The 25,699-nt window shown below is 34.4% G+C and overlaps 6 protein-coding genes and 5 non-coding genes across 14 annotated transcripts; 2 read left to right on the top strand and 9 right to left on the bottom strand.

Annotated features, from left to right (window-relative positions):
• Positions 1-6: 6 nt before the first annotated feature.
• On the bottom strand, positions 7-4,524 carry LOC105644794 (nuclear pore complex protein). Its single transcript, XM_012230269.4, has 9 exons — positions 3,803-4,524; positions 3,671-3,724; positions 3,376-3,435; positions 3,153-3,263; positions 2,088-2,153; positions 1,928-2,014; positions 925-1,026; positions 680-829; positions 7-399 (listed from the first exon to the last, which is right to left on the bottom strand). Exons 1-9 carry the CDS (start codon positions 4,265-4,267, stop codon positions 283-285), a joined length of 1,212 nt encoding a protein of 403 aa, XP_012085659.1. The 5' UTR covers positions 4,268-4,524; the 3' UTR covers positions 7-282.
• A 582-nt stretch (positions 4,525-5,106) lies between these two features.
• Positions 5,107-7,277, bottom strand: LOC105644795 (Galactose oxidase/kelch repeat superfamily protein). The gene is made up of 2 exons (XM_012230270.4): positions 6,605-7,277; positions 5,107-6,018 (listed from the first exon to the last, which is right to left on the bottom strand). The coding sequence occupies exons 1-2, from the start codon at positions 7,132-7,134 to the stop codon at positions 5,391-5,393; spliced, it is 1,158 nt and encodes a 385-aa protein (XP_012085660.1). The 5' UTR covers positions 7,135-7,277; the 3' UTR covers positions 5,107-5,390.
• A 9,162-nt stretch (positions 7,278-16,439) lies between these two features.
• Positions 16,440-19,775, top strand: LOC105644797 (small ribosomal subunit biogenesis GTPase RsgA 1, mitochondrial). Its single transcript, XM_012230271.4, has 5 exons — positions 16,440-17,251; positions 18,416-18,637; positions 18,739-18,933; positions 19,027-19,220; positions 19,339-19,775. The coding sequence occupies exons 1-5, from the start codon at positions 16,556-16,558 to the stop codon at positions 19,526-19,528; spliced, it is 1,497 nt and encodes a 498-aa protein (XP_012085661.1). The 5' UTR covers positions 16,440-16,555; the 3' UTR covers positions 19,529-19,775.
• An 899-nt stretch (positions 19,776-20,674) lies between these two features.
• Positions 20,675-21,716, bottom strand: LOC105644798 (signal peptidase complex subunit 1). Of its 4 annotated transcripts, none has more exons than XM_089718692.1 (3): positions 21,578-21,716; positions 21,237-21,279; positions 20,675-21,088 (listed from the first exon to the last, which is right to left on the bottom strand). In XM_089718692.1, exon 3 carries the CDS (start codon positions 21,086-21,088, stop codon positions 20,816-20,818), a length of 273 nt encoding a protein of 90 aa, XP_089574818.1. In that variant the 5' UTR covers positions 21,237-21,279; positions 21,578-21,716; the 3' UTR covers positions 20,675-20,815. The 4 variants fall into 4 exon arrangements, with proteins under 4 accessions (XP_089574818.1, XP_089574816.1, XP_089574815.1 ...); XM_089718690.1 differs by having other exon boundaries at positions 21,243-21,279; XM_089718689.1 differs by having other exon boundaries at positions 21,516-21,655.
• On the top strand, positions 21,557-21,667 carry LOC119371531 (syntaxin KNOLLE-like protein; the record flags this gene model as incomplete). Its single annotated transcript, XM_037641880.2, has 1 exon — positions 21,557-21,667. A coding segment is annotated over one exon (111 nt), but the record flags the coding sequence as incomplete, so codon positions are not given.
• Positions 21,570-21,720, bottom strand: LOC119371532 (U4 spliceosomal RNA). Its single transcript, XR_005179168.1, has one exon. It is a non-coding gene; the product is annotated as a U4 spliceosomal RNA (small nuclear RNA).
• A 909-nt stretch (positions 21,721-22,629) lies between these two features.
• LOC105644799 (Ribosomal protein L22p/L17e family protein) lies at positions 22,630-25,544 on the bottom strand. The gene is made up of 7 exons (XM_012230273.4): positions 25,426-25,544; positions 25,264-25,300; positions 25,128-25,168; positions 23,349-23,579; positions 23,170-23,272; positions 23,017-23,084; positions 22,630-22,931 (listed from the first exon to the last, which is right to left on the bottom strand). The coding sequence occupies exons 1-7, from the start codon at positions 25,426-25,428 to the stop codon at positions 22,863-22,865; spliced, it is 552 nt and encodes a 183-aa protein (XP_012085663.1). The 5' UTR covers positions 25,429-25,544; the 3' UTR covers positions 22,630-22,862.
• LOC119371537 (small nucleolar RNA snoR74) lies at positions 23,717-23,845 on the bottom strand. The gene has a single exon (XR_005179173.2). It is a non-coding gene; the product is annotated as a small nucleolar RNA snoR74 (small nucleolar RNA).
• Positions 24,048-24,176, bottom strand: LOC119371536 (small nucleolar RNA snoR74). The gene has a single exon (XR_005179172.1). It is a non-coding gene; the product is annotated as a small nucleolar RNA snoR74 (small nucleolar RNA).
• Positions 24,377-24,505, bottom strand: LOC119371538 (small nucleolar RNA snoR74). The gene has a single exon (XR_005179174.1). It is a non-coding gene; the product is annotated as a small nucleolar RNA snoR74 (small nucleolar RNA).
• Positions 24,835-24,966, bottom strand: LOC119371535 (small nucleolar RNA snoR74). Its single transcript, XR_005179171.1, has one exon. It is a non-coding gene; the product is annotated as a small nucleolar RNA snoR74 (small nucleolar RNA).
• Positions 25,545-25,699: the final 155 nt, after the last annotated feature.

Below are 25,699 nucleotides of genomic sequence, written 5' to 3'. Positions count from 1 at the left end.
GAAGGATAAAGCAAAAGAAAGTATATTACAAATTACACAGAAACATCACAATACTCCTTTATGCGCTATTCTCAACATGCAGTATTTTCTCAGCATAAAAATTAGGCAGACAGAAAATGGTCAACTGGGGTCTGGGATCAGGGGAAAATGTAAACTCGAACAGCTATTTGACTATGGCAAGAATGCTTGTGCTCTATCAAACAATATTTAGCAACAATCAGTTCTCATTATCTTCTCCTATTGTATGGCAAGAACACACGCACTACTTTAAGCCTCATATCTTTAATTTACATCTTTTGCCATTTCTGTGTCCTCGGCCATCATAATTTCCATGTCTCTCATATCGCGCTTCAATACATTACCCAACCTTGCAATGGCCTCTGTCTGCTGCTGTAAGACCTGTCACATATGCAGCAATCCTTTATCACTTTATCCAATATAATCCTCTACGATCATAATCAGCATAACTAATTGCACATGATTTAGAAATATTGTTTGCAAACTAATCAAACTAGAAGAGTGATAACGTCCCGCAGATATTATTAAACATTAGTATGGTTTGTATGGTACGGGTTCGAGTTCGGGTTCATTTTCAAATCGTTTAATGTGGATGACTGGTTATATTTTGATAGACAAATAATGCCACATCCCAGAACTCCTAAGCATGCCCCACTCTTACCTCCTGCATATCAGCAAGACTCTGTTCATGTATTTTGGTTGATCCTGGGAGATAAAATGAACCACCAGCTCCAATTCCATTTGCTTGAACGTGAGATATGGTTAGTAAGTTCTGAACCCTCCTAGAAAGTTCTGCTCCAGATCCTTTGAGCTGAAAATACTTCAGCTTGTTAAAAACCATCTCTGACAGGCAGCCAAGTGAAAAATAAAAGCATAATGGAGGGATACAGTACAAGAAACACCTACCTGTCTGGTTATTGCAGCTAACTTTTCAGCCAATTCAGCTTCCCCTTTCATTAAGGGCATCCGATAACCCTTACTTTCCAAAGCCTCCATTATTCTCATTATCTTCAATTATACAATAGGAGAAGTTAGAGATTAGAATTGAGCTAACCAGTACTAAATAGCATTGCTCACACAAGACAAACAGGTGTTTCAAGCCCAGGCCTGCACACTTGCAAAGAAAAAGGCATCTGGCAGTAGCATCTCAAGCAGAGTTTAAGCACTTCTCAACAGAGCAGACAGAGCAACCGACCACAAAAAACATATAGAAAGGCTTTTTCTGAACCCCACAGATCCATAAAATTTTTAATTCAAACCAGATTTTCAATTGGGATTTAAACCTCATAATTCATTATTAGTGCAATATTAAGCCTCCATTGATTTGAGATAACAATTATGATGGGCACAGAGATGCAAGACTCATTTTCCCAAATCATACAAGAGTTTTGTGATAGAACATGCATTAGAAGGCAATTCGAGAAAACTAGCATTCCATCCAAATTACATGTTGCATTGCCTGCTCCTAGGTAAAGTCAAAACAACAATTAATTTCTCCAACATTGCCCCTTACTTTATATTGTCTTATCATAAACATGTTCTGACTTGAATAAGTGCAAGTTTATTATTTCATGCATAATTTCGAGTACTAGTTGACTGAAAGTTAATATTGCATAAAAACGGACTCCTTTTAACTAAAATTTCAGGCTCAAAATTGAAAGGCAGTGAAACTACAAGCAGAGAATTCAGAACATATTTTTTGCCCTAAAACACAAAAGCAACAGAAGAATGGCCATATATTCTGAAATTTTATCTCAAAAAAAACTATGCTTCAGTTATCTTGCATTCAGTAGATATGATAGAAACAATAACAACTCATGCAGGCACTGAAAAATTGATGATGTAATGGATAGACTTATTATGTTCATTCCTAGTGGTTTCCCCATAAAAGGGTGGATATTGTTCTCACCCTTAAAAGACGCCTTTGAAGACTTTGCTCTTTTTGCCTCATTCTTTGAATCCATGGAAGAGTCTCAGCTTGAAAATGCCTTTGAAGCTGCAAAAGCACTTATATATGAAATACATACTTGAAAACTAATATACATGAAGATAATAGACAAAAAAAGTACCATCTTCACGTTGCTTTGGGTCATCCGCAATCGCTCAGCATCTGAAACAATAACTTCATCTTGAAGCTGCATTAATTCAAAATGGTAATGTCAAAAAGTTAATAAACCAGACTCCTCCAGCAAATATAATGATGGCAAGGAAGAGTGAATAGAGCATAAATCTTAACAGTAGAATGCTTAAAGTTATTTCAATTTGTAATTTACTCAGTAATTGCAGATCAAAGAAGGAAAAAAACAAAAAAAAAAGAGCAGGTTAGCTACTTCAGCCTGAATAAGCTTTCCACCTTTCAACAAGTAGTCTCAACCTTCTTTTTTTGTGTATATTCTCCACCGAAATAATCTTCGCCTTCTCTATGTATAAAATCTTTAACCATGGGTTTTCTCAGTGGTAAACAGAAATCTATCCAAATGTCTCTCTTTCTCTTTAATTCTATGTCTGCCTTTTCAATATGTTATTCTCCTTTTAAATAAACTTTACCTTCTAGATCTGAATATATAAAATCTAATACAAAAATATCTCTCTGTGTACCCTCCATCTTAATGAAAAAAGCATGTAAAATATGAAACCTATTTTGGAATAGGTAGTAATGGTTGGCAGTGAAACTATATCCAAAGTATTTAGTGGCCAAATGATTATATGTCAACTGGTTTGGAGCCATATTAAGTAGAATAATGAAAAAAGCATATGAAAAATGAAACCTAGTTTGGAATAAGTAATGGTTGGTAGTGGAGCTATCTTCCAAGCATTTAGTGGCCAAATGGCCATATGTCAACTCTTTAGGAGCCATATTAAGCAAAATAAATTTCCTCTTACTAATTCAGTGTCTACCAGTAGAAAGAAAATTGCAATTTGCGACGTAAAACCTTCAAAGCTCTTAGCTCATAAACTCATACTTCAAATTTGATATGTATAAAATTTCAACTGAAATTGATTCTCTGCAGCAATATGAATATAGTGGTTGCTTAAAACAGAAAACTAAATATCCTAGAAGTTGGCAAACAGTACTAACATGTTTTTTACATTAATGAAAGCATTCATCCACACCTATAAGTAATAGTAACTACCTTAAGCCGGTGAGAGAGATCTTTGAAACCTTGAACAAGCTGAGGCCACAGACGTTCTCGGTCTGAACTCTCCATAACCTCTAGCTTTGCCATAGCCTCTGCCCACATGATCTAGCAATGCAAACTATTCTCCCAACTTAGCCAAGTATAAACTCAAGAAGAAACCATTTCATGATTTAAACATGAAATTAGTGATAACAGAACAGCAAAATGATAAACTCACATCTGAAACACCAGCAGGCTTCACTCTATACTGTGGATCAGTGACACTAAACAACAAATACTGCAAAATTAACACCAAATGTCAACATTCAAAACCACTAATTCTTCGCTCAGTTAATCTGAAAAACTATACATAGACACACATAATAAAACTCCAATTTGAGCTTGAATAGAATTTCGTATACTTATATTTTGAAAACAAATAGTATAGAATGATAAACCTAATTAGCCTTTCTTTCACCTCAGCTTTCATAGCAACCAAACACTAACGAAATGTGACAAGCAATGAAACAAACCTTAAATGCATACTTAGGGTTCCCCAGGTCTTCCTTGTAAGCATCCACGATTGCCTAAAAAAAGACGAATTTAATCAGAAACTGAGCCATAATAAATAACCAGAGGGAGGAATTTTAGTAAGATAATAAAACCTGAATATCACGATCTGCGAGAGAAAAAGGAACCGGAGCCACAGGGGCCATCTGAGTAGTTAATTGCGCATTAGGGAAAGGTGTCGTTTGAGGAGCGCTAAATGGAGTCTGGAATCCGAAACCAGCAGACGGTTGCAGAGAAAAAGGAGTCTGTTGTTGCTGCTGCTGTTGCATTTGAGAAGAGAATGGGGTGGAGAAGAGGGAGGAGCCAAAGCCAGTAGCGAAAGACGGCGTCGAGGGGGTCCCGAAGGCCGGAGTTGAAGGCGCACCAAAAGCCGGAGTTGAAGACGGAGTACCGAAAGCCGGAGTTGAAGACGGAGTACCGAACGCCGGAGTGGAAGACGGCGTGCCAAAAGCTGGAGTGGAAGACGGCGTGCCAAACGCTGGTGTGGAAGAGGGCGTGCCAAACGCTGGTGTGGAAGACGGAGTGCCAAATGCAGGAGTCGAAGCTTGAGCACCGAACATTGTTGCGATTACAGAAAAGTGAGCTAGCAAGTGTAGAATGCGGAGGCTTTCTCTGATGTTTTAGGAAAAGGGCGCCATGCACTGGGGTTTTTTACGGTTTACTAGCATTTTGCTGTTCTAGTGTTCGACCTTTGGCCTTAGAGAGAGGGTTTATTTTCTTGGGCGCTTCAAGGAAAAGTGATTTCGGCGCTTCAAGGAAAAGTGATTTCGGCGCTTCAGACGGTGTCTTTGGTGTTTCGATCCCACCCGTCAATTTTTGAAATAATGGTGGCAACTTTGAAATTTCTCGCCCTTTTTCCTCACATATATGTAATTTTGTACACCTAAAAAGCCATCTGAGCCTGAAATTAGTGATTTGTTTACGGATAATTAGCTACTCCCTCGTTTAAATTCTTCTAAAATAACATTTAAAGTTTAGTATTTTATGCTTATTTAATAATTAATGTGGTTCTTTCTTAATAAATATATTAATTGAATTATTAGACTAATTTTTCACAAATATGCTAACCAATTTCTTTGATTATTGGATAAATAATTATAATTTGATTAATTTTAATAATAATTTAATATAAATTATTTAATTTTGATGAAATATTAATGCAAAGATGGAAAAAAAATTAAAGCAAAAATTATAATTTAACTCGACTAACTAAATTACAAACAAAATGCCAGATCATTTAACAAGCAAATGAATTGCACAAACATATAATTCATGGGAAAAATTCAAAAATGGAAGAAAAAATGCCTTGTGGAGGAGAGATTCTTGGGTGCAATTATTAGTAATTTTGACATGTCTTAAAAATAATATGTACATATTGCCAATTGACTCAATTGCCAAATAAAGGAAAGAAATTTTCATCTTAGAACTGCAAAAAAGATACCATTCCAAAAGGCAACAATTACAGTGGCAAGTTCAGGTTACCTTGTACAAGGCACAAGCTAATTCCCTCTCCAACAATCCTAAAGCATATCCCATGCATAAATAGTTGACGAGCAATTAAGAATTAGAGACTGATGAATACTCCACAATGAATGAAATATGACAAATTAATGAAACTGAAAATCCAGAAAGTTAAAATGCAAACATAAATCTGTAGTATTCCTGGATAATGCATGCACCATTTCATGCCTTGATAGTCACACTGCACAAGCACAGTCCAGACGGCTTTATTTCAGAAGTCTGCCACTCTGAACCCGGAGAAGCATTAGGATCATACAACAACGTACGATAACCCGGTGTTTCCTCTAGTGAGAATAGTAATAGTTTCCCATCAAGTATTCCAAACCGAAAACCGATGTTCGTGCTACCAGTCAATGGAACTGGAACCATTTTCCATGAATTGTCCTCCGGATTGAATATAGCCAGTTTCCGCTGATTCTTCCACTCCATACAGAAGAGCTTCTTTCCCAGTACAGCATGAGCAGTAACCATGACACAACCATTCTTAATCTCACACCAAGAGTGCCTCTCAGGATTGTACACGTCAACAAACTTTGAATTGCCAATGGTGAAGCTTGACCTTCCTCCCATGACATAAAGCTTCCCTTCGAAGCTACAAGCAAAGCAACCCCACCTTGGGCGGCGAAGACTCTCTATCAGGGTCCATTTTTCTGTGTCAGGGTCATACATCTCAGCACTTGAGAGACTATCACCATCTATCCCATAGCCTCCAACAGCATAAACTTTGCCGTTAACCTCTGCACATGCAAAATCATAGCGTGCAACATTCATGTTTGGCAATTTGCTCCAACTGCAATCACAAAGGCCGTGTTACAGAACTAGCGAGAATCATGGAGAAGCTAAATCAACAAAGTGGCACTTAATGGTGTGTTATTTTTTTTTTTCTTTTTTTGAGAGGGAGAGGGAGCGTTTAGTGTATCGATTAAGATAAAACCCTACCAAGAACAATCCTAGATGCTAATAAATAATTTTCTAGTTCTAAGATTAGTTCCAAACAAGAGAAAAAAAAAACATAGAGAGGCTAGTTAATTTTGAACTATTCAACAACCAAAATTGTTAATTGTGCAATTGAGTAGTTGGTTAGACAAGTAGCAAATCTGTCTAAATTTCAAAAAATCACCGATTCATTTATCTATGTAAGGGACTTAGTTTGTTAGTTTTGAAATGGCATAAAGATGCACAATTCCGCGTTAGCCAAATATAGAAACATCACACTCTCTCCCCAGCCTCCATCCTCCAACTAGCAAACTATCAAAAACCCACTAGGCCAAGGCCAAGCTACATAGAAGGTTACGAGTACAAGAAGGAGAAAATATATAAATTTAGAGGTCAGACAGACACGGACAGAAAATTTCCTGCTTGTAAAGAGAACAAACCTGTTGAGGCAAGAATCATATTCATAAACATCAGATGAGGCAGAAACAGTCCCGTCAAGAGCTGAATAGCCAGCCATGACAACAAGCTTTCCATTGAGAACCACCACCCCGAACCCAGCCTTCATAGAACCAGGCATTGATGGAAGAAGCTGATGTCTGTGTCCCAAGCAATCCAAAACCTCCCAATGGCTTTCTTTTCCTTCAGAATCCATAGTTAGGACATATAGCCATTCCTCAAGCAACCCAGCCAATTTTCTCACAACAAGGAATTCTTTGCTTCTAATAAATGATCTCCATTTCTTGCAGACAGCTCCCATAGCTGGAAAATTCGGACGAGGAACGAGTGCAAGGCAATACTTTGCCACATCATCAGGCAGCCCAGGAAGAATGGGGCTGTCAACATCGTTAGCAACCTGAGAAGCTAATTGAAGGTTGCTCTTCGAACGAGTTGGCTTATCTTGCGCAAGTGAAGTGAAGAAAGACATATCCATCTCTGCTAATCTCTTCTTTCCACTCACAAAACCCGGCATTTTCAGGAAATGAAGAGATATGTAGATGAGTATTGTGTTCAATCTACTATATCTCCCTAAAAAGTATTAAGACTTTCAAATGACAGATGTTCGATTAAAGAAATTCATGATAACCATCACCTATAGGAATTTTACATGTCCAAGGCATAAAAAATGTTGCAGAACAAACAGCTTGAGCATTAAACGCTGATGATTTCCTGTGTCTTGTCCAGTCTGATTCATATTCCATACCAGAAATTCTGCTCTTAAAGTAGTCCCTTTCGGTTGTTTTATGCAGACTGTTCTTTAAGCCTCTAAAATAGTCTCTTGCTCCACACATTGCCCGAATTTCTGCATGCAGTATTAATATAATTAACAGAAATGCTAGAATTACAACCATTAAATTTGAATCCAAAAGCCCCACCCCAGAATCCCCTCAAAACACACGAATACATACCAGTCAAGGCCATAGAACTTTAGCAAGTCTCAGCCCCCTCTGACTTCCATTTTTATTGGAGTTGATATCTAGCTGTCCAATCACATTAAAGGAAAAGTAGTCGATTGAAAATTTTCGATACATGAACTTTAGAGAATAAAAGATAATAATGATCTTGACAGCAGTAATAAGATTCTATTTGCTAATTCATTTTTCAGGAGGATAAGAAAGTCCAAACGTATTTAGCAATAGTTTCTAAAATGCAAGAAGCAAAAGTTTCATTGGATGTTCTAAGGCAAAAAAAAACAAAATTAAAACAACAAAAAGGCTAGAAAACTTGAAGTACTTAATTTGGTGCATCATTTTCCATCACCCGTTTAAAAAAATGTGCAACTTGATTTCAAAAGTCAATAAACAAATGAAATGGAGACACCTAACATTCCCTAAACCTTATCAATCACACTCGACCTCCACGTAACTTTCAAAAGCAAAAATCTCAAGTAATTTCACCCAACCCGCCCTACCCACCAAATATACACACAAGTGTAATAATACATCTCCCATACAACCAGAGAGAGAGAGAGAGAGAGAGAGAGAGATACACAAGTGGATTAATTGAGTCCTTTTGACAAAAAAAAAAAAAAAAAAAAAAAAAAAAAAACAAAAATTGAATGGATCAGATCACTAAATCGTTGCCCAAAAACTCCAAAGCAGAAAAGCTCACATAACCAGATCTGAAATCAAAAAACAGTTCACCAAATACTAATATTCAAATTTACAGTTAAAAAGATCTGTCCTGAACCATGAAAGATGCTAGATCTTGACTAAAGTGATACATGTTAACCAAATCAAAAGACAATCAAAGAATTGAAACCAAAAGACAAGAATGACAGATAGATCAACCAATCAAGAAAGAATTTAGTTTATTTAAACCAACAGTTCAATACAGCTAAAACAGAAATAAATTTGAAATTGGAGAATAAATCCCAGAAATTTAAAAACAAAAAACAGGTCTTTATGAGCTAATAATGAATCAGAATGCGAAACGACGTAAAATTCATACAAAAAAAAAAAAAAAAACTACTACCAAGTAAGAGACAAGCGAATCTACCTAATACCCAGCTAGAAACAAAATCCAAATTCAAAAAAATAAATAAATAAATAAAAAGTATTCATCAGGAACACAGAGATTGCCAAAAAAAACAAGAATAAAACATGAAGAAGCATTGAAACAGGAAATGCTGATACATCAAAGCTTGTTTAGATACCCATTCATACAACAGAGTGACAAAGAGAGAGAAGGAGGGAGATTTTACCTGAAAAAGGAAACGGAATTAGTTCTTACTCGCTTCTTCGGGAGAGAGATATAAAGAGAATGATTCGGTGTTAGAGAACCGTAAAATGAGGATGTATCGAAAGTGGATAGGACTGACAGAGAGCGACCACGTCAGGATTAGATTACGAGCCGGTAACGAAGGGAGGTAAGAGACGAGACGACTAATGCTATGTGATGTTCTGTTCTTTTCCAGATATAAAGGAATGGGAAGGCTTTTTTTTTCTTTTTTTCTTTTTTTTTTGTAATTTTCAATTTCGAAAAGATGGATTTTTTGTCTGGAAAATATAATAATTGGAATTTGGGATATGATCATGTGTCTGCAAATACATAGATTGAAATGGTCCTAAACCCTAATTAATAATTCTGTTTTATTTGTTTAATTTTTATAATATGAAGGGCCTTCCACTCTCACACCACTCCTTTTTTTTTAATCAATATTGGAGATTCTAAAATCTTATATTGAACTGTGTGAAAAAGAAATTTCTATGTTTTTTTTTTAGATTTTTTTTAGAAATAAAATGGATTTAACATTAAGAATCATTTGACAAAGTGTCAACATAATTTTTTAGAAAAAATATATAAACATCTCATAAGTTATTAGTAAAATTTTTTAATTGAAAGAGCCACATATAGATTTCTCTTCTTGTTGAGTTTTTTTTTTTTTTTTTTTTTTTTTTTTTTTGAATATGCAAGTGTGCAAAAAGTACGTAAAAAAAAATTCATATTTTGTATGTTTTATACATAGGTTTATTTTTTATATATATATAATTTAAGAAAGAAATATTATAGTCGCATAATAATTTTCTTTTCATTATTTTTCTTAATATTTATATTAATAATCCATAACCGACGGAAATTTAATTTTTGAATACCATCATCAAGATAATAAATAGAATTGAATAATAGGATTATTTCTAAAATTTTTTATATTATGTATTAATACTTTGATTAAAAAGAAGATGATGAAAAATATGGAGGAAGGAAAATAATAATATCATTTTGCTTTTCATTGTTTTTTTTTTCTTATATATCGCAAAGGAAGTAAAATAAATTTATTTTATTTATTTATAAACAAAAAAATTTTAAAAGAAATAAAATGTTATTATCGAAAATTAACAATTACATCATCATTTAGTTATAAATAATAAAAATAACTAAAATTTCGCCTTTCTTCCATTATTCTCTCTCCAAGATAAAAAAAAATTTAAAATGTTTGAACATGATGGAAAACAAATGAAATACTATCTCCTTTTCCAAATAAAGAAAAACACCTTTCGAACAAAGGTTGATTATTGTTTATTTGAAGATTATTAATTATGAATTATGGAACCACTGCATTTATTGGTATATACGTCATTAAATCGGTACAAAATAGAAATTTGAATAAACTATTTATTTCTAGAAAATAAATAAAGAAAAAAAAAACCAAACCTCGATGTGTGGGATGAAAAGAGTAATTATTTAGAGAAGAGTTTTATTAAACACTATTCATTTTCTAATTAGGATTATCAAAAACATAATCCGAACAAAATCCTTAATCCTAATCTTCTAAAACAATTGTGATTAAGGTGCTCATGCCACGTCTATTCCAAGTATTTGCAATTCAAAGTCTTACTTGAAAATTAAACGTTAATAAAGATGTTGATGGCAATAAATGGCAAACCCTATCCCTTCTTGATTTGTCTGCATACAACTCAACTGAATTGAATTGAATCGAATCGAGCCAATTCGATAACGACAGTGAAATGAGAATGGTATGCGGGTTGCCGAATTGGCGTGTGGCAATCACATGCAAGCGGCCCTACAATTATACACAAATAAGGAAGTATGGTCATTTTCCCACTAGTTATTTCCTTAGTTTGTATTGTAGTTCTTATTGCTTGCTTTTCATTTTATTACTATTATTATTAATTTCATATATAATATATAAATATGGTAGGAAAAGTATGAACCGATCAAAATAATATTAGTATACAATTTATATTAATATTTGTTAATAATTAATTTATTTGTATTGCAATAACTAAACTTACTTCCTAATTTTTCTAAACTACGCCAAACTGAGAATTGATGTCCAAAAGTTTCTGTCATGTCAATTTTTCTAGAAGAATATTTATTGAGTGTATCTTCTATATAGATTACACATGCATAGATTTCATTTGAACAGATGACAATAATACACACACAAGCTCACCACCGCAGAGGAAATTAGTGGGTTTTAATTAACAAAACTGTCCGATTCCTAAGTTTCGATGTCATTGATGTGTTTGTTGTCTCTGGTTAAGCATCGCTCCTGCACTATTGGACGTTAGGCTCAGATAGAGATAGAGATTATATTGGTTGCACAGATTTTGAATTGACGTGCGTGGTTGCCACTCTCTTTAGCCATGGACACATTAAAATGTTTGTGCTGTGTTACTATAGAAATTTTGTCATGTGGTCCCAATTAAAATTGTAAAAATTATGTTTTTTATATATTTTTTTAGTTATTTAGGACTTGATTAAATGGAGTTTAGTCTGTAATTTCACGATTTAGTATTATGAACGATTGAGTATTCTTTTTTATAATATAAGAAATCGAAATTTGAAATCGCGGTATGTTTTTTCCTTTTTAAAATATGTAAAATAAAAATTAATCCAGTATTAATTATTATTTATTGAATTTAAAGTCATAGCTAATTAACTTTCAATTCTTCAACAAAACAAAATTCTTAATAATTTTTGGATTTTTTTTTTAAGTCTTTGCCTTGACCGGCATATTTGTTCGTCGGGGCTAATAAATGGCATTAGCCGCTTTTTTGGGCTGTTGACAAGGTCTTGACGTTCTGTGTAGCGTTTTAACTTTGTCAATGTTGGTGGATCTGGAGCTGTGGGTGGTTTGACTTGCTGGGTTGGGAGTCGGGTCGAAGTTGACGGAGGGACGGGCTACTTGAATCTTGATGCCACCCACACAGTCGATCGAATGTGAAAAGTGAAAATGCATTTTTTTTCATTGGTTATGACAAATATTTTTCCACTGTTTGGAAACATAACGTCAAAAAAAAAAAAAAAAAAAACTTTCCTTTTAAATTTCTAATGTAAAAAGTATATGATCAACAATACGATGGAAATGATTTTCTTTTTTTTCACTCATGTGAAAATGAAATTTAAATTTGGATCTACTATCATAATGTACATGTACCTACTATTAAATTATATTTTAGTATCGTAATAAAAATAATTTTATGATATTAATTATAAGAAAATTTATATGAACGTTAATAAAATGCATATGTCGGTATAATATTGAGCAATATTTTACGATTAATATGTGTGACTAAAATATTATTCTCTCTAGATTATTTATTTAATTTACAATTTAAGTTTTAAATACAATTTAAGGTATTATTGTAATAAATGGTCAAAGTTCATGGTGAAATTGGCATATAAGTCAAATTGGAGTAAAATTGTAAAAAAATATTAAAATTTATAGTAAAATTGGCATAAATATCAAATCAGAGTGAAATTACAGCAAAACTTAAAATTGAAGGTGAAACAATGTATTAAGTTTTTATAAATAGGTTAGATCTAGGATGCGAGCTGGTAGTGAAATTTCTCTAGAATGATCTTTTAATCCTTTTACTTAGCACTTAACCAAGAAAAATACATTTTTTGAATGAAAAAACATTATAATTTATGAAATTATAAAAAAATTAGTAAAACCCATATGTTACTTTCAACCTATTTGAGCATCTATTTTTGCACATGGTTTGGGTCGGGCCAAGATCAAGCTTCCATATAAAAAAAATAGGTCTAACCCCGTCTGATATGAAACGAGTGTGACGTTGTATGGCACACAAATCCATGAACCGATGAGGACAAGATTTTTGTGTCCATAAATCATAAATATCAAATGATTAGGCTTATTCAAATATGCAATGCAATGTACAGAATTTTTCAGTTTTCCAAAACCGTCCATTTTTGTCGCCATTTGTTCCTAAAGTTTTATATTTAAAGTATAATATATATATATTTTAATTTATCAGAACCATGAACCGTTTAAAGTAACGCGATTTGGGTTTAAATGCATAATTTTAAATTGCAAAATATCAACATAAAAATATTGTATTTGGAATATTAAATATTTTATAAATTTATTAATCTAAATTAGGGGAATTCATAAAAAATATATACGTTAATATCTTCTTTTTAGCCCTTATTTATGAATGATTGAATATTTATAGGTCATCTAATTTAGTCAAATTGCATCTTTTGGTTTAAACTTTAAAGCGTTCCCACCACCCTACCTACTGCAAAACGCAACCTAAAAAAACAGTTGAGTGGCTAATATTTTCCCGCAACAACTGTCCATTCAGTTTTTAATTAAATAAATTATCAGTGGAGAAGAGAAGAGAATATATCTAAAGCTGACCCCAAATATACGTAGCAAACCAAAAGTCCACGTTGGATTAGATTTGTGTCATTTGAAATTCAACATTTTCTAACTCGTGTGTATGTGCACGTTATACTGCAATAAATAATTAATATTCATATAATTAATATTTCAAGTGCACCAAAGTATGCGTAGTGCTACATGTATTGACATTTTACAATAAATGTAGATTCGAATCTCTTTCTCCGATAGTCTAAAAGAAAATAATATTTCAAATTCATTTAGAAAATTAAATGATTACATTTAGATTTTATTTTTAACACAATGCTAAATTAAATTAGAATAAATCGAAATAGGATTGTAAAACATATTAAATTGTATTCCCTTATTTCAATTTTTTTTTTTGTTTATACAAGTATTTCCTATGAGTTGGAAATCGCAGATTCATTCATTAATAGTAATGAACTCTGTGCAAAGTTGGAGATGATATTTTGATAAAATTCTTCCGCTAGTTCAAACTAATATTCGCAAGACACACTTTTATACCTATAATTTTTTCTTTTTTTTTAACCATTCGGTATTTAAAGTTCACTTGTCCGATTAATTCAAATTCGCACTAGATAAGTTCATGAGGGAGAAAAATACTTTCTTTCGAATGTTTAAAGGAACGCCATATTCTGAGTTTGAATTTGAAACCTCTATTTAATGGAAATAAAATATCTGTTATCTCATCTCATCTTTCAAATATCGCTTTTTCTTTTTCTTTTTACGAAAAAAGAATATTATACATACTTGATAATTGACGGGGAAAAAAATTATACCTTTTAATTCAAGCCATGTGCATTTGAAATGGCATATACGAGTCTAAGTCTTAATCTTGAAAGGTGAATTTTATGAGAAATGAAAGAGACCTTGTAACTATATGTAGTTGGCAAGATTATGACTCCTAGCAGTAGGTGTAAATATACGTATATTTTTCAACATTATCACGTTACTTTCCAAGCTATTGCCTATACACCGTCCAAATTTCAAGTTGTAGGTTGCTATAAAGAATAAAGAAAAGCAGAAGTTAGAACTAATCTAATTATAGTAATAACAATGTATTTACAGAAATGAAAAAGAAAAAAAAATTATTGCAAAGTTAGAAAAAAAAAAAAATCGACTATATAAGGCAAATTAATGAAATACACTATATATCTTGAAGAAGTTTTATTATAGTTTTACTTTCTAGTAGCGGTTATATTTCTGTTTGTTGGATTAGGAGGCAAGTAAATAAAGTCGCTCATGTGCTTACATGAGTGTATTATTCTTATGCTAGCTCCCAAGTGTGATATGAGCTACGTGCTAATATAGAAGCTCTCCTTATAGCTGATTTAAATTATGCTTAATGAAATTTATTTTCCTCAAAAAAGAAAATAATATCATTTAAAAATTGAAATTTTAAAATTTAAAATCTCACAATGAATTTTAGTTTTGAAATATTTTCACTTTTTATGTTTTGAGATAATTATGAAATAATAGATACATATATATATATATAGTAATAAATGATAATTATACAAAAATTGGTAACCGTGAATTGGTAAGTATTAAGGATTAAAGAAAGAAGAAATTTTATTGGACCTATATGTAATTAGTTAACTGAACCTTAAGTTAGGGGGCACTGATTCGCTGCGTATTAATGGCTCTTGGCATCTCGAGAGGGTGCAGGTTTGTGTTACCATTATTTTAAACTTACTAATAATAAAACAGCTAGATATTTATTTTTCTTCGTTAACTCAGTCAACAAACATTTCACTAACCAACGCAATCTAAGCTAACTTAAGCAACTAATTACTTATAAAAATGCAGTCTATTTCTATAAATCCAATCACATAATGGTAGTTATATGTAACTATTTTTTATTACTGAAATTCATTTTTTTTATTCATATTAAGCATTTGAAAATTAATTAACGGAGATTAGTCAGAGTGGGAAGGATACGAGGAAATTTCTTCCCTTTACGAACCCGATGCTATGTAGAAAAGATCAACCCAAAATTTGTACGCAAAAGTAATTTTCCCAATGATTCAAAAAAGAATTTTGGATATCTTTAACACCTTTCAGTTTGTGCAACGCTTTGACTTGGAATATTGGTGAACTATCACGGATGAAACATGAATAGTTATCCAGTTATCCACAATAACAACTTTATCCGTCAAAGTCCACGTAGTTTGGATGTGTATGCAGAGAGATTTCCAGCATTCTCTTACTTTGAATATAGTATTATATTCAATCAGATGGAGTTAAATTTATGTTGTAACCTAACACTATATGAGAATATTACACTATAAGTTATCAGTTTAATATTATTTTTACAATCAATGTCTTAGTCAAATGATAAATAAAATATTAACATCCAATCTTATCAACAAATATAGATATTTAATAAAATTTCACTAACTTCAACTTTTTATTATCTCGAGAGGTAACTTAAATGTAAGAGTATTATATGTCGGCAAGTAGTTTCGCACTTTTAGTTGTTTAAAGATATTCTAAATGGATTTGGGATGAATTTGAATACAGTTTAGAATGAATATTGATTATGAGATTCTAAATAAATTTTGAGTAAAGTTAGTTCAAAATTTATAGGTCATTCTAATTTGGTTCTGAAGCCTCAAGGACTCCAAACAGTCCAGTTCTGAGCTGATATTGAACATGATAGCATACAAATGTAAAATAGTACTCGGAAAAAAAAAAAAAAAAAAAAAAAAACTGAAGAAGATATTGCTGCATAGTGCCTACAGAAAAGCCCAAGGACAGTAAGAGGCCCATTTCTGTATGTAAATACTTCCATTGCCAAGACCAGAGCCCAATCTGATTCAAATTATCTCAAGCAGAAAAAGCCCAATCAAAGCCTGTTACATATAATATTTCCATTGTAGAAATAACGAGGTTTTATTATTTTTATTTTTTAAAAGAATGAGGCTAAGCTAAAAAAATTGAGCAGTCGTATATGGTAAGAAAGACATCCGCACAGAAAGAACAGTAAGGATTGAGCAATGACACGACCAGTCGTTTGCAATCAATTTGCCGTTGCCTTGGTTTGACTATACCAGAGTAGAGTAACAGACTAACGAGTGACCACTCGTCGAACCGGAAAATGATTTGGGTTTAAATTTATACATCAAGCAGAAGGCAAATCCGTAGACAGCAAAAGAATTTAAATAAAAATGTAGTAGCAACTTTATCCAACAGTAACCGTCTTTCTCTGTTTATAGCAACAACCATTTCTATTTCAGTTTCTCTGTCCTTGCTCATGCCGATCGGTTCAATTTCTCTTTTCTGCCATCGGACGCCCTCCGTCCACCATCTCCTCCGCCACATAACCACCTTTCGCCACCTCTCAATCGCTGCAGCCAAGCAACAACAACAAAAGAACCCTAATGTTTCTAGAAGACCTCAACCCAACAAGAATCTCCTTAGAGCCAAACAGACCTTCAAGCAATATTCCTCCCTAGCTCCTGTACTCTCTCAAGATGACAAACCTCCACTCTCCGATTTCCAAGCCATCGGTACCGTGGCTGCCGCTCAAGCTAACTTCATGCGCGTAATTGTCCAATCTCTCCCTTCATCCCCTGAGCTTTCTAGAACCGTCCAGAAGAGCCAAGAGGAACAGTCTGGAAGCTCCGATGATAGTAAAATTGGTGTCGAGTTGTTGTGTGTGGTGAGAGCAGTGTTGAAGAAGATTAAGAGGAGAGTGCTTGTAGGGGACAAGGTAGTGGTTGGGACTATAGATTGGATAGACAGAAGGGGCGTGATCGAGAATGTGTTTCAACGGAATACGGAGATTTTAGACCCTCCGGTGGCTAATGTGGACCACTTGTTAGTGCTTTTCTCCTTACAGCAGCCAACGCCGGAGCCATTTTCGCTCACGAGGTTTTTGGTCGAGGCTGAGTCCACTGGCATTCCATTGACGCTTGCTTTGAATAAATCGGAGCTTGTTGACGAAGAGGTTAGCATTTGGTTAATGCTCTTTTGATAGTTATATGAATCCTGCTTCTGAGACAGTAACTAGTTCATGCTTAAACTATTGTATCATTCGATTGGATTGTTTTGTTGCTATTTAATTTGTGTAATTTTGGATGCGAAGTTGCGGTTGTTTGAATTTTTGGCAAATAACCATGGGAATCATGCTAATTTTAGGATACTGGTCACTTGCTATCGGTTAGTCTTCTGTTCTCTTGCTTTGTTCTTGAGTTTTACTTTGCACATTAAACAGAGATTAATATTTGCTGTGATGTGCTCCTGTTTGTTTTAGAGCACAGGAGTTTCTTTTGTCTTGAAAGCAAGAAGTGTTATTTCATGATGTTTCCTATACTTGCTAGTAGCATCATATGATGCCAGGTCCATTTATTGACTCTGCTTAGGTTTTATACAACCATGGAGCCAAAACAATTTATTGACTTCGCTTAGGTTTTATATAACCATGGAGCCAAACAATGTTGAGCGTGGAAGATATGCTACATTTATGGTGGTTTATTTATTTATTTATATATTTATTTATTTTTGGTAAATAACAACGAGAGTGATGTTACTACTGCTAGCCTAGAGGTAAAAGTTTGAGATCGTAATTGCTAGGTCTCAGGAGTGAATTCTATTAGGTGCATGAGAAGGTTAATGGAAAAGGGGAGAGTTATTTCCCTTTGTGGTTCATCTAATGGACTAAAAGAAGAAGAAGAAGAAGAAGAAGAAGAAAAGTCCTGAACTGTACATGATAAGGAGAGAAATATCTGAAGTGATGTTGTTGACAGCAGCATATAATGTCTTTGCTATTTATTGACGTCGGCTTAGTAGGTCATAGCCCTGGTGGCAAAATTACATGGATTATTGCCATAACTTATCTTTCTTATAGTTAGTGGTGTTAATTTCATTACAATCTTTTTCATGTTGCTCATTATAAGAATTTTTATGCAACTATTTATTGGAATTTTATTCTGAAGCCTTATAAGTATCATTGTTAATCCACTCTTGTAGTCAATAAGGCTACATGCAATATCACTGATTCACTAGTCTCCTCCCGTAACCATAAAAAGCATATTGAGAAGTAAAGATTTGTTTCATTTTCTTCCTTTCTTTTCAGTACCATTTATTCTGAATGTTTGTTTGGTTTATGTAGACATTGATTGTATGGAAGTCTAGACTGCGTAGCTGGGGCTATGAACCAGTGTTTTGCAGCGTTGAGACTAAGCATGGACTTGATTCTCTGGCATTTATTTTGAGAGGTCAAACAACAGTGATTGTGGGTCCTAGTGGAGTTGGGAAATCTAGCCTGATTAATGCTCTAAGAAACAACCCCCGTGCTTGTGATGCTACAAAAGTGGATAATTGGTTTGACCCTGTGGGTTTCATCCTTCTGCTTTCTATTTTGATTTTTCTTGGTTTTCTTTTTTGTGTGAATTTGTCTCTTACACTATGCTACTGTTCATTTGCCTTCACCAGATCTTGGGGAGCAAGTGGTTTGAGGAGCAGCGTGTTGGGGAAGTTTCAACAAGAAGTGGCAGAGGGAAGCATACTACTCGTAATGTTTCTTTGCTTCCACTCTCCGGAGGGGGTTATCTTGCTGATACTCCTGGATTTAACCAGCCTAGATTGCTGAAAGTAACAAAGCAATCTCTTGCTCAAGCTTTCCCAGAGGTTTGAGTCATTACCTGACATAAATCAGATGCTTCATTTTAGGCATTTAGACTTTTACTTGGTTGACTCTTTTGTTCTATTGCATTGTTTCAGATTCGGAAAATGTTGAGTGCTAGTGAACCTGCTAAATGTTCATTCAATAATTGCTTGCATCTTGGTGAACCTGGGTGCATTGTGAAAGGGGATTGGGAAAGATACCCATTCTATTTTCAACTTGTTGATGAGATCAAAATCAGGGAGGAATTTCAGTTGAGGACATTTGGTACCAAAAAGGAGGGTGATATAAGGTATGTCAAATTAAACAGGAATATGTGACTGAGGTTTTTCTTGAATGTGTCCTCCTTCAAAGCTCTTATTTTTCTTGATAAAATCGGCTCTGATTAGCTCAAATTTCCCGTTTTGCAGATATAAAGTTGGAGATATGGGTGTCCAGGTAGCAGAACCTCGTTTGGAACCCAAGAAGCATAGAAGACAGTCCCGCAAAAGGATCAACCAATCAATAATGGATGACCTGGATGAATTGGATGATGATGAAAACTTACTAGATGAGGAAAATGATCCCATCTTGAGGGCACTAAGAAATGAAAATCAGTAGGAAGTTTAACCTTGTCGCAGCAGAACGCATTGTAAATAGCAGTTTTACACAGACAGTTGGCCCATCTAAAGAACTGAGAAGTTGAGTTGTAAATTTCTGTTGTCCGAAAACCAAGGGGTAATGGCTGTAGTTGTAGCCTCTAGCCATGAGATCATATACAGATGGCCCGCGAACTGAACTTGTATTCCAGGGGCATGTTTCCAATCTCTCGGTGATCTATTGAATGAATCTGATTTTCCTTCCTGCACTATATCGTTCATCATATGTTTTAGATCAATATTGCCTTATATTATGCCTTCCAATTTTTCTTTACAGTATCACTGTCCGCGGTTACATGTTTCAACTGCATCCGCATTATGAAACATACAAAAAAGTGATTTGAAAAGGTAAGTTTTTTTTTCTATAAATCACGTCAAACGATCGTCAGTCAAACATGAACCATGGCTGCCTGTAATACTTGAACAAGCTAATCACCTAAGTGGCAACCCTGCAATGTAAAGCTTGGAAGTTGCTACTATGCAATTCCAAGTTTGAGATCTCGATAAAAGAGCACTACTCAGCTCAATCAATTGCACATAGATTACCCTTTTTCACAGCCATGGACCTCGAAATGTTTAGGTAACCAATTGTACCTTGATCCCCATTATTTCAGATAACGCATGCAAAATACATTATGTCAAACGAAGGCTAGCCAGATTTGAGCTCTTCAAAAAATTCACTTTTTGACTTGTACAAAAACAGGAACAAACGGAAGAAAAGCGATGAACTTAACTCCATAGAGTCAATTTACTGATTGTGTCAAATGTGATACTCACAACAAGACCTCAACAAAAATTATAGATAATTAAAATCCAGTCAATTAGATACCTGTTATTCCAACAACTATCTCAATTATATTTGAAAGAAACCAATAGATGTACTATAAATGCTAAAAACTGCAAAAAACTTCAAATACACTTTCTTCTTTCAAACACAAACAATACCCTTCTCCTATCAGTAGTATGAACTGGTCGAAACCAACACAAGTTGATTTGCAACCTCAACATTACACATTTCAATCATCACACTGTTAAAATTCGCTAAAATTCTATTAACCAACATGCAAAAACTTAAGAACGAAAGCATAAAGCAATAATACAAAAGAAATGATAAAACTCTTGCTATTGTCTAAATTTATAGCAAAAAAACTTCATTACAACATCCAATTCACCGGATAACATTCCATTCCACTGTTAATTTTAAAATAAACTCTAAAAATCCCAAGACTTCAAATTTAAAATTAAAGACCTACTTTTTAGCGGATTTCTTCTTAGAATTCACTGGCTCTGGCTTGGGATGCTTCTCGGCTTCGCTGGATTCCAGCCACTGGAGAGGATGGCGATTGAACCAAGGCCAATTGGGTACGGTAACCAGTGTAGTGAGAATCACACCGGCACCGTAAATTTGAATCATCAGCTGAAATGATCCTGTAACATAGCCAGCAACAAAAGCCACGACCGCGAATACAAGCAGCAAGATCTGCATCAGCTGCTCCGCTAACTTTTGTCCTTGCCAATCCATCTAAAAATCCCCAAGAAAAAAACACAAAAAGAACCAAAATTGCTGTGAATATAAACCCTAGATCAAAATCAAATATTAATTCGAGATGGTAAAAGATGCGAATGCCAAGGAAATTAAGGGGAGAGAGAGAGAGAGAGACGCATCAGACCTTTACCTAGAATATACGATCTTTCTCAAGTTAGAGAGGAAGACTGTCGAAAACAGAGGAGATTTGTTAGAAGTTTGTAAACAGATGTATAATAGTTGAAATTTTAATCAAAGATCTCAGTGGTTTGTGACCGTCTGATGAGTTTACTTGAAACGCATCGCAGGGACGCATGGTATACTGCCATTTGTTTATAATTTTTTCTTTTAGAAAAATAATGTTTTTAGTTCTTCATCAAATTGAAAATTAAGTCAAATGATTAAACCCACAGAAGAAAGCTACCTTATTAATCATTTTGCTGATATGATACCAAAATAATTTAACTAAGAATTGTAGAGCTTTACCCCGAAGGGAGCCCTTCCAGAAATTCTCGACGGCCAAGGTCAAGCCCTGGCCGAAGAGGGGGTTTGGAAATAGTTTTCAACCAGCAATAGACGCGCCTCGGTTAGAACCTCACTAGCTGCGTCATTGCCCCAAGCGCAAAGATACCTTTCACTTATTTGGAGACAGCATTTTATAGTACAGCACCCTTTAGCGTGATTTCTATTTACGCGATGTGGGATTTTGGGTTGTCATAACTATTCTCGTGCTACTTGATTCTGCTCCCCTCTTCGGCATAAGACATAAGCACACAGAGATATATGTTATTATAAGGTTACACTTCGATTCACTCTCTCTTGTCTCTCTGTCTCTCACACACACCCTCTCATTGCCTAGTAGTAGTAGAGACCTAAATGTGGTGGCAACCTGGAACAGCTCAGACCAAAACGAACCAGAATTCTGAGTCCCAAACATCTCCAACCAAATCTACTGAAACTAGAAGCAGAAATATTTTATGGTTAAGACAGAACGTGTATTATAATAATGTTATTTCTCTTCTCCATTTGAAGACATTCGTGTTTGAGATCGATATCTTGCAGGAGATTGATGTCTCGTAAACTTGACAATATAAACAACATGCCATTTGCATTGGTTTCATTTTAATTGCAGCATACTTTTGTGCATATTAACCACATTTTTGTATTTACTTTATTGACTAATTATCTACAGAATTAATTAAAATAATAACAATTTAGTAAAGCAAGTAGTTTCATCTTCATGATCATCTTGGTTCTTATACAAAGTAATAATTATATTTCCAACAGCAAGTAAACTAGAAGGTATTCCATCATGTTTGTCGAATTAGCCCATTGTGGATTCTAAAATTCATAAATGAAATTTAATAATCATTTCAGGTAAAGCTTACCGGTTAACATTCATAGTTCTAAAGATTGTCCTTGAATTATGTTTTGTTATTTATAGGACCCGACAGCTTCATTACCATCGGAACGAAAAAGCTTTTCAATTTTACTACAGTAGGCATCCATTTTCACTGGCGATAAAAGACTACAACCAGTCAACAAAATTTATAAGATTTTTCACCAACATATAATCAGACTCTGAAAAGTTGCTCTTTCATCCAAGTTCTCCAACAAAAATTTCATATAATAACTAAACATAACAAACAAGCTGCTCAATTCGACTAAAATGCTGCTCTTTCTAAATAAAATGCCACAAAACTCTCTTCAAATAAAAACAACACAGGGATATAAGAAAGTGCTCCTTGAAATGGTAAAATATGATTGCCACTTAAGAGGCAGCACCACTTCGTAGAGCTTGAGACTTCTTAGATTTGCTTGTAGCTAGCTGGGTCTCAGGCTGCAAAACATAAATATAGCAATCAGACAATGAGAAAATAAGCAAAAACTTTGTATCATTTTCCTGCAAGTTGCGAGTGACTCACCTCCTTCTTCACTGGCTCTTCCTTCTCGGACAAAATCAACTCAATATGACACGGGCTAGACATGTAAGCTGCCAAAGACAACATTCATATGAACCAATACAGTAAAAACAAATAAATATAATACAAAACAAGAAAAAAAAAATCAAAACATACGATTGATTCTTCCATGAGCGCGATAAGTTCGACGCCTCTGCTTCTGTGCCTGATTCACTTGGATATGAGAAATGTAGAGGGCATCGACATCCAAGCCTTTGACCTGGACAAACAAAATATTTGCAAATATAAGAAAGAAACAATGACGTAGAAGTCATATCATAAGGTTCAAAGTATACCTCGGCATTACTCTCAGCATTCTTGAGCAAATCTAGAATGAATCTGGCAGATTTAACAGGCCAGCGTCCTTGCCCATTTGAGTGCCTGTTCTTTGCCTGTGCAGTACGTCCAACCCCACCACAGAAACGTCGAAAAGGTATAGCTTGTTTGTGAGCCATAACATCCTCCAAATACCTCTTAGCCTTAGCCAAAGGCAACTTCCTCAAGGCATGGGCGGTCTCCCTCGTGTTCTGAAGTCAACATACACAGCATACGACATAAGATAATAGCGCAAATATTGGGGACCAAACGAACATATTGCATAGGTTCACTGTAAAAGATAACCAACAATCACACCAACAAAGGAATGGGAGTATAATTCAATATAAGATGTACCATCATTTACTGAACCTTCAGTAACCATTAACTACAGAGGTTCACCCAATAACAATGAACAAAATATCCCTGAAGTTTACGAGAGCCAAATTCAAAAAAGGCAACAAGACCCTGCTTTTTGCATCAGGTTTTTTAGAATTAGAATGTAGCAAACAGGTCGAATGGTTTTTTAGCTATCATTCTTACTAATATAGATTGGAGTATTTCAAAAGTAAACCTGCCAAAGGAACAATCATGAGCAGTGAATACAATTCCAACCATAGAACAACAATCCAACAAAATGAACAAATTAGTCCTACTAATAATTATGCCATTAAATACAGAAATGTTCCATCATTTACTGAACCTTCAGTAACTATTAACTACAGAGGTTCACCCAATAACAATGAACATAATTTCCCTGAAGGTTACGAGAGCCAAGTTCAAAAGAGGCAACAAGACCCTGCTTTTTTCATCAGGTTTCTTAGGATTAGAATGGAGTAAACAGGTCGAATGGTTTTTTAGTTATCATTCTTACTAATATAGATTGAAAGTGATTTTAAAAAAGTACACAGCCAAAGAAACAATTGTGAGCAGTGAATCAAATTCTAAAAATAGCACAACAAGAATCCAACAAAATGGAGATTTTGTCTTATTACATGCCTTAAATAAGAAATGTTCCATCATTTACTGAACCACACGTCACCATTAAATACAGAGGTTCACCCAATAACAATGAGAATAATTTTCCTGATGTGTATGAGAACCCAGTTCACAAGAGGCAACGAGGCCATGGTTTTTTCATCAGGTTTTGGAATTAGAATAGGATAAATCAGTTTCTTAATTTTTCATTAGCTTTTTCAGTGATAGAAAAGAATTAGGCTTCTCACTTTAGAAAAAAAGGTACTTTGGACTCACAAGTAAAATCAAGTTATTAAACATAGCACCAAGAAACATCGTCGCAAATCATTGTGATCCAAAAAGAGTAAAATAAAGCGGCAACTAGAGATCTAATACTTAAAAACCTAACTAACATAGATTAACTAAGCGTTGTACATTCACTAGCAAAAATAAACAAACATATTAAATAGCAACAAACAAACATCACTTAAACAAATTTCAAAGCTCAAAAAATGTTCCATCATTTACTGAACCTTCAGCCACAAAGAAAAACAAACGGAGGTTCACCCAATAACAATGAAATTGATTTCCCTGAAGGTTACGAGAGACCTGTTCAAAAGGGCAACAGGCCCCTGCTTTTTTTTTTCAGGTTTAAGAATTCAAATCCATATAACAATATCACAAACCATAAGACAAACCTGGTCTCCACCTACACAACTTCACATTAATATACAACAACAGCTAAAAGAATGTGCAAAAAGAGCACAAGAAACATTGATTTATGAGATAGATCGGATCTATACCTTGAAATGAACTCTAAGGTCAGAGCCCCTGGCCTTGCAAGCTGCAAAATGGGAATAAACACAATGCCAAATCAATATAAAACAGAACCCGAATCGAGAAAGATAAAACGACAACTATAAGAGATCATATACTTACATTTGGTGGAATTATCAGGCTCTCTTGAGTACTTAACCTAAAAGAAAAAAGAAATAGCTCGTAGAATCTCATTCAGGTTTAAGCAACTGGAATTACTTCATATACCCTAATTATGAAAATAGATAAGCACAAAGGAAGAGAAGTGGAGGTGGAGAGACATACCATGGCGGCTGACGCTGCTTCTGCCTCTGTGAAGCTTGGTCTTGGTTTATGGTTCCCTCTTAACAGAAGAGAAGAGGAGGCGTTAACGATTCCCTTTATAAGAAAATGATCAAAACCCTAATCCTTGGCCACAGGTGGATATGGGCTTTATGCGAAAACATAATTCTGGTCCGACGGGCTGGACTTTATGTGGGCTGGTCCAAGAAAAGCGTTCGTTGTTTTAGGGGTATTAAACATCGATTCACCGAACGACAAGACGGCCAACTAAAGGTTT

This window comes from Jatropha curcas, chromosome 3, assembly GCF_041381405.1.
Source record: "Jatropha curcas cultivar XTBG-Jc1 chromosome 3, XTBG_Jcur_1.0, whole genome shotgun sequence".
Classification (NCBI taxonomy): domain Eukaryota; kingdom Viridiplantae; phylum Streptophyta; class Magnoliopsida; order Malpighiales; family Euphorbiaceae; genus Jatropha; species Jatropha curcas.
The sequence above is the reverse complement of the archived record's forward strand: the minus strand, read 5'-3'. Positions and strand labels throughout refer to the sequence as shown.

Excerpts from the sequence above, each read along its gene's own strand:
- LOC105644794 (XM_012230269.4), bottom strand. The coding sequence starts at position 4,267 with ATGTTCGGTGCTCAAGCTTCGACTCCTGCATTTGGCACTCCGTCTTCC. Across the intron at positions 3,436-3,670 it reads ACCCTAAGTATGCATTTAAG|TATTTGTTGTTTAGTGTCAC; the intron begins GTTTGTTTCATT and ends TTAATTTTGCAG. Across the intron at positions 830-924 it reads TAGCTGCAATAACCAGACAG|CTCAAAGGATCTGGAGCAGA; the intron begins GTAGGTGTTTCT and ends AAGTATTTTCAG.
- LOC105644795 (XM_012230270.4), bottom strand. The coding sequence starts at position 7,134 with ATGCCGGGTTTTGTGAGTGGAAAGAAGAGATTAGCAGAGATGGATATG. Across the intron at positions 6,019-6,604 it reads TATGATTCTTGCCTCAACAG|TTGGAGCAAATTGCCAAACA; the intron begins GTTTGTTCTCTT and ends TTGTGATTGCAG.
- LOC105644797 (XM_012230271.4), top strand. The coding sequence starts at position 16,556 with ATGCCGATCGGTTCAATTTCTCTTTTCTGCCATCGGACGCCCTCCGTC. Across the intron at positions 18,934-19,026 it reads TTGCTCAAGCTTTCCCAGAG|ATTCGGAAAATGTTGAGTGC; the intron begins GTTTGAGTCATT and ends GCATTGTTTCAG. Across the intron at positions 19,221-19,338 it reads AAAAAGGAGGGTGATATAAG|ATATAAAGTTGGAGATATGG; the intron begins GTATGTCAAATT and ends CCCGTTTTGCAG.
- LOC105644798 (XM_089718692.1), bottom strand. The coding sequence starts at position 21,088 with ATGGATTGGCAAGGACAAAAGTTAGCGGAGCAGCTGATGCAGATCTTG.
- LOC105644799 (XM_012230273.4), bottom strand. Across the intron at positions 23,580-25,127 it reads ACCTTAGAGTTCATTTCAAG|AACACGAGGGAGACCGCCCA; the intron begins GTATAGATCCGA and ends TGTTGACTTCAG. Across the intron at positions 22,932-23,016 it reads AAGAGCCAGTGAAGAAGGAG|CCTGAGACCCAGCTAGCTAC; the intron begins GTGAGTCACTCG and ends TATGTTTTGCAG.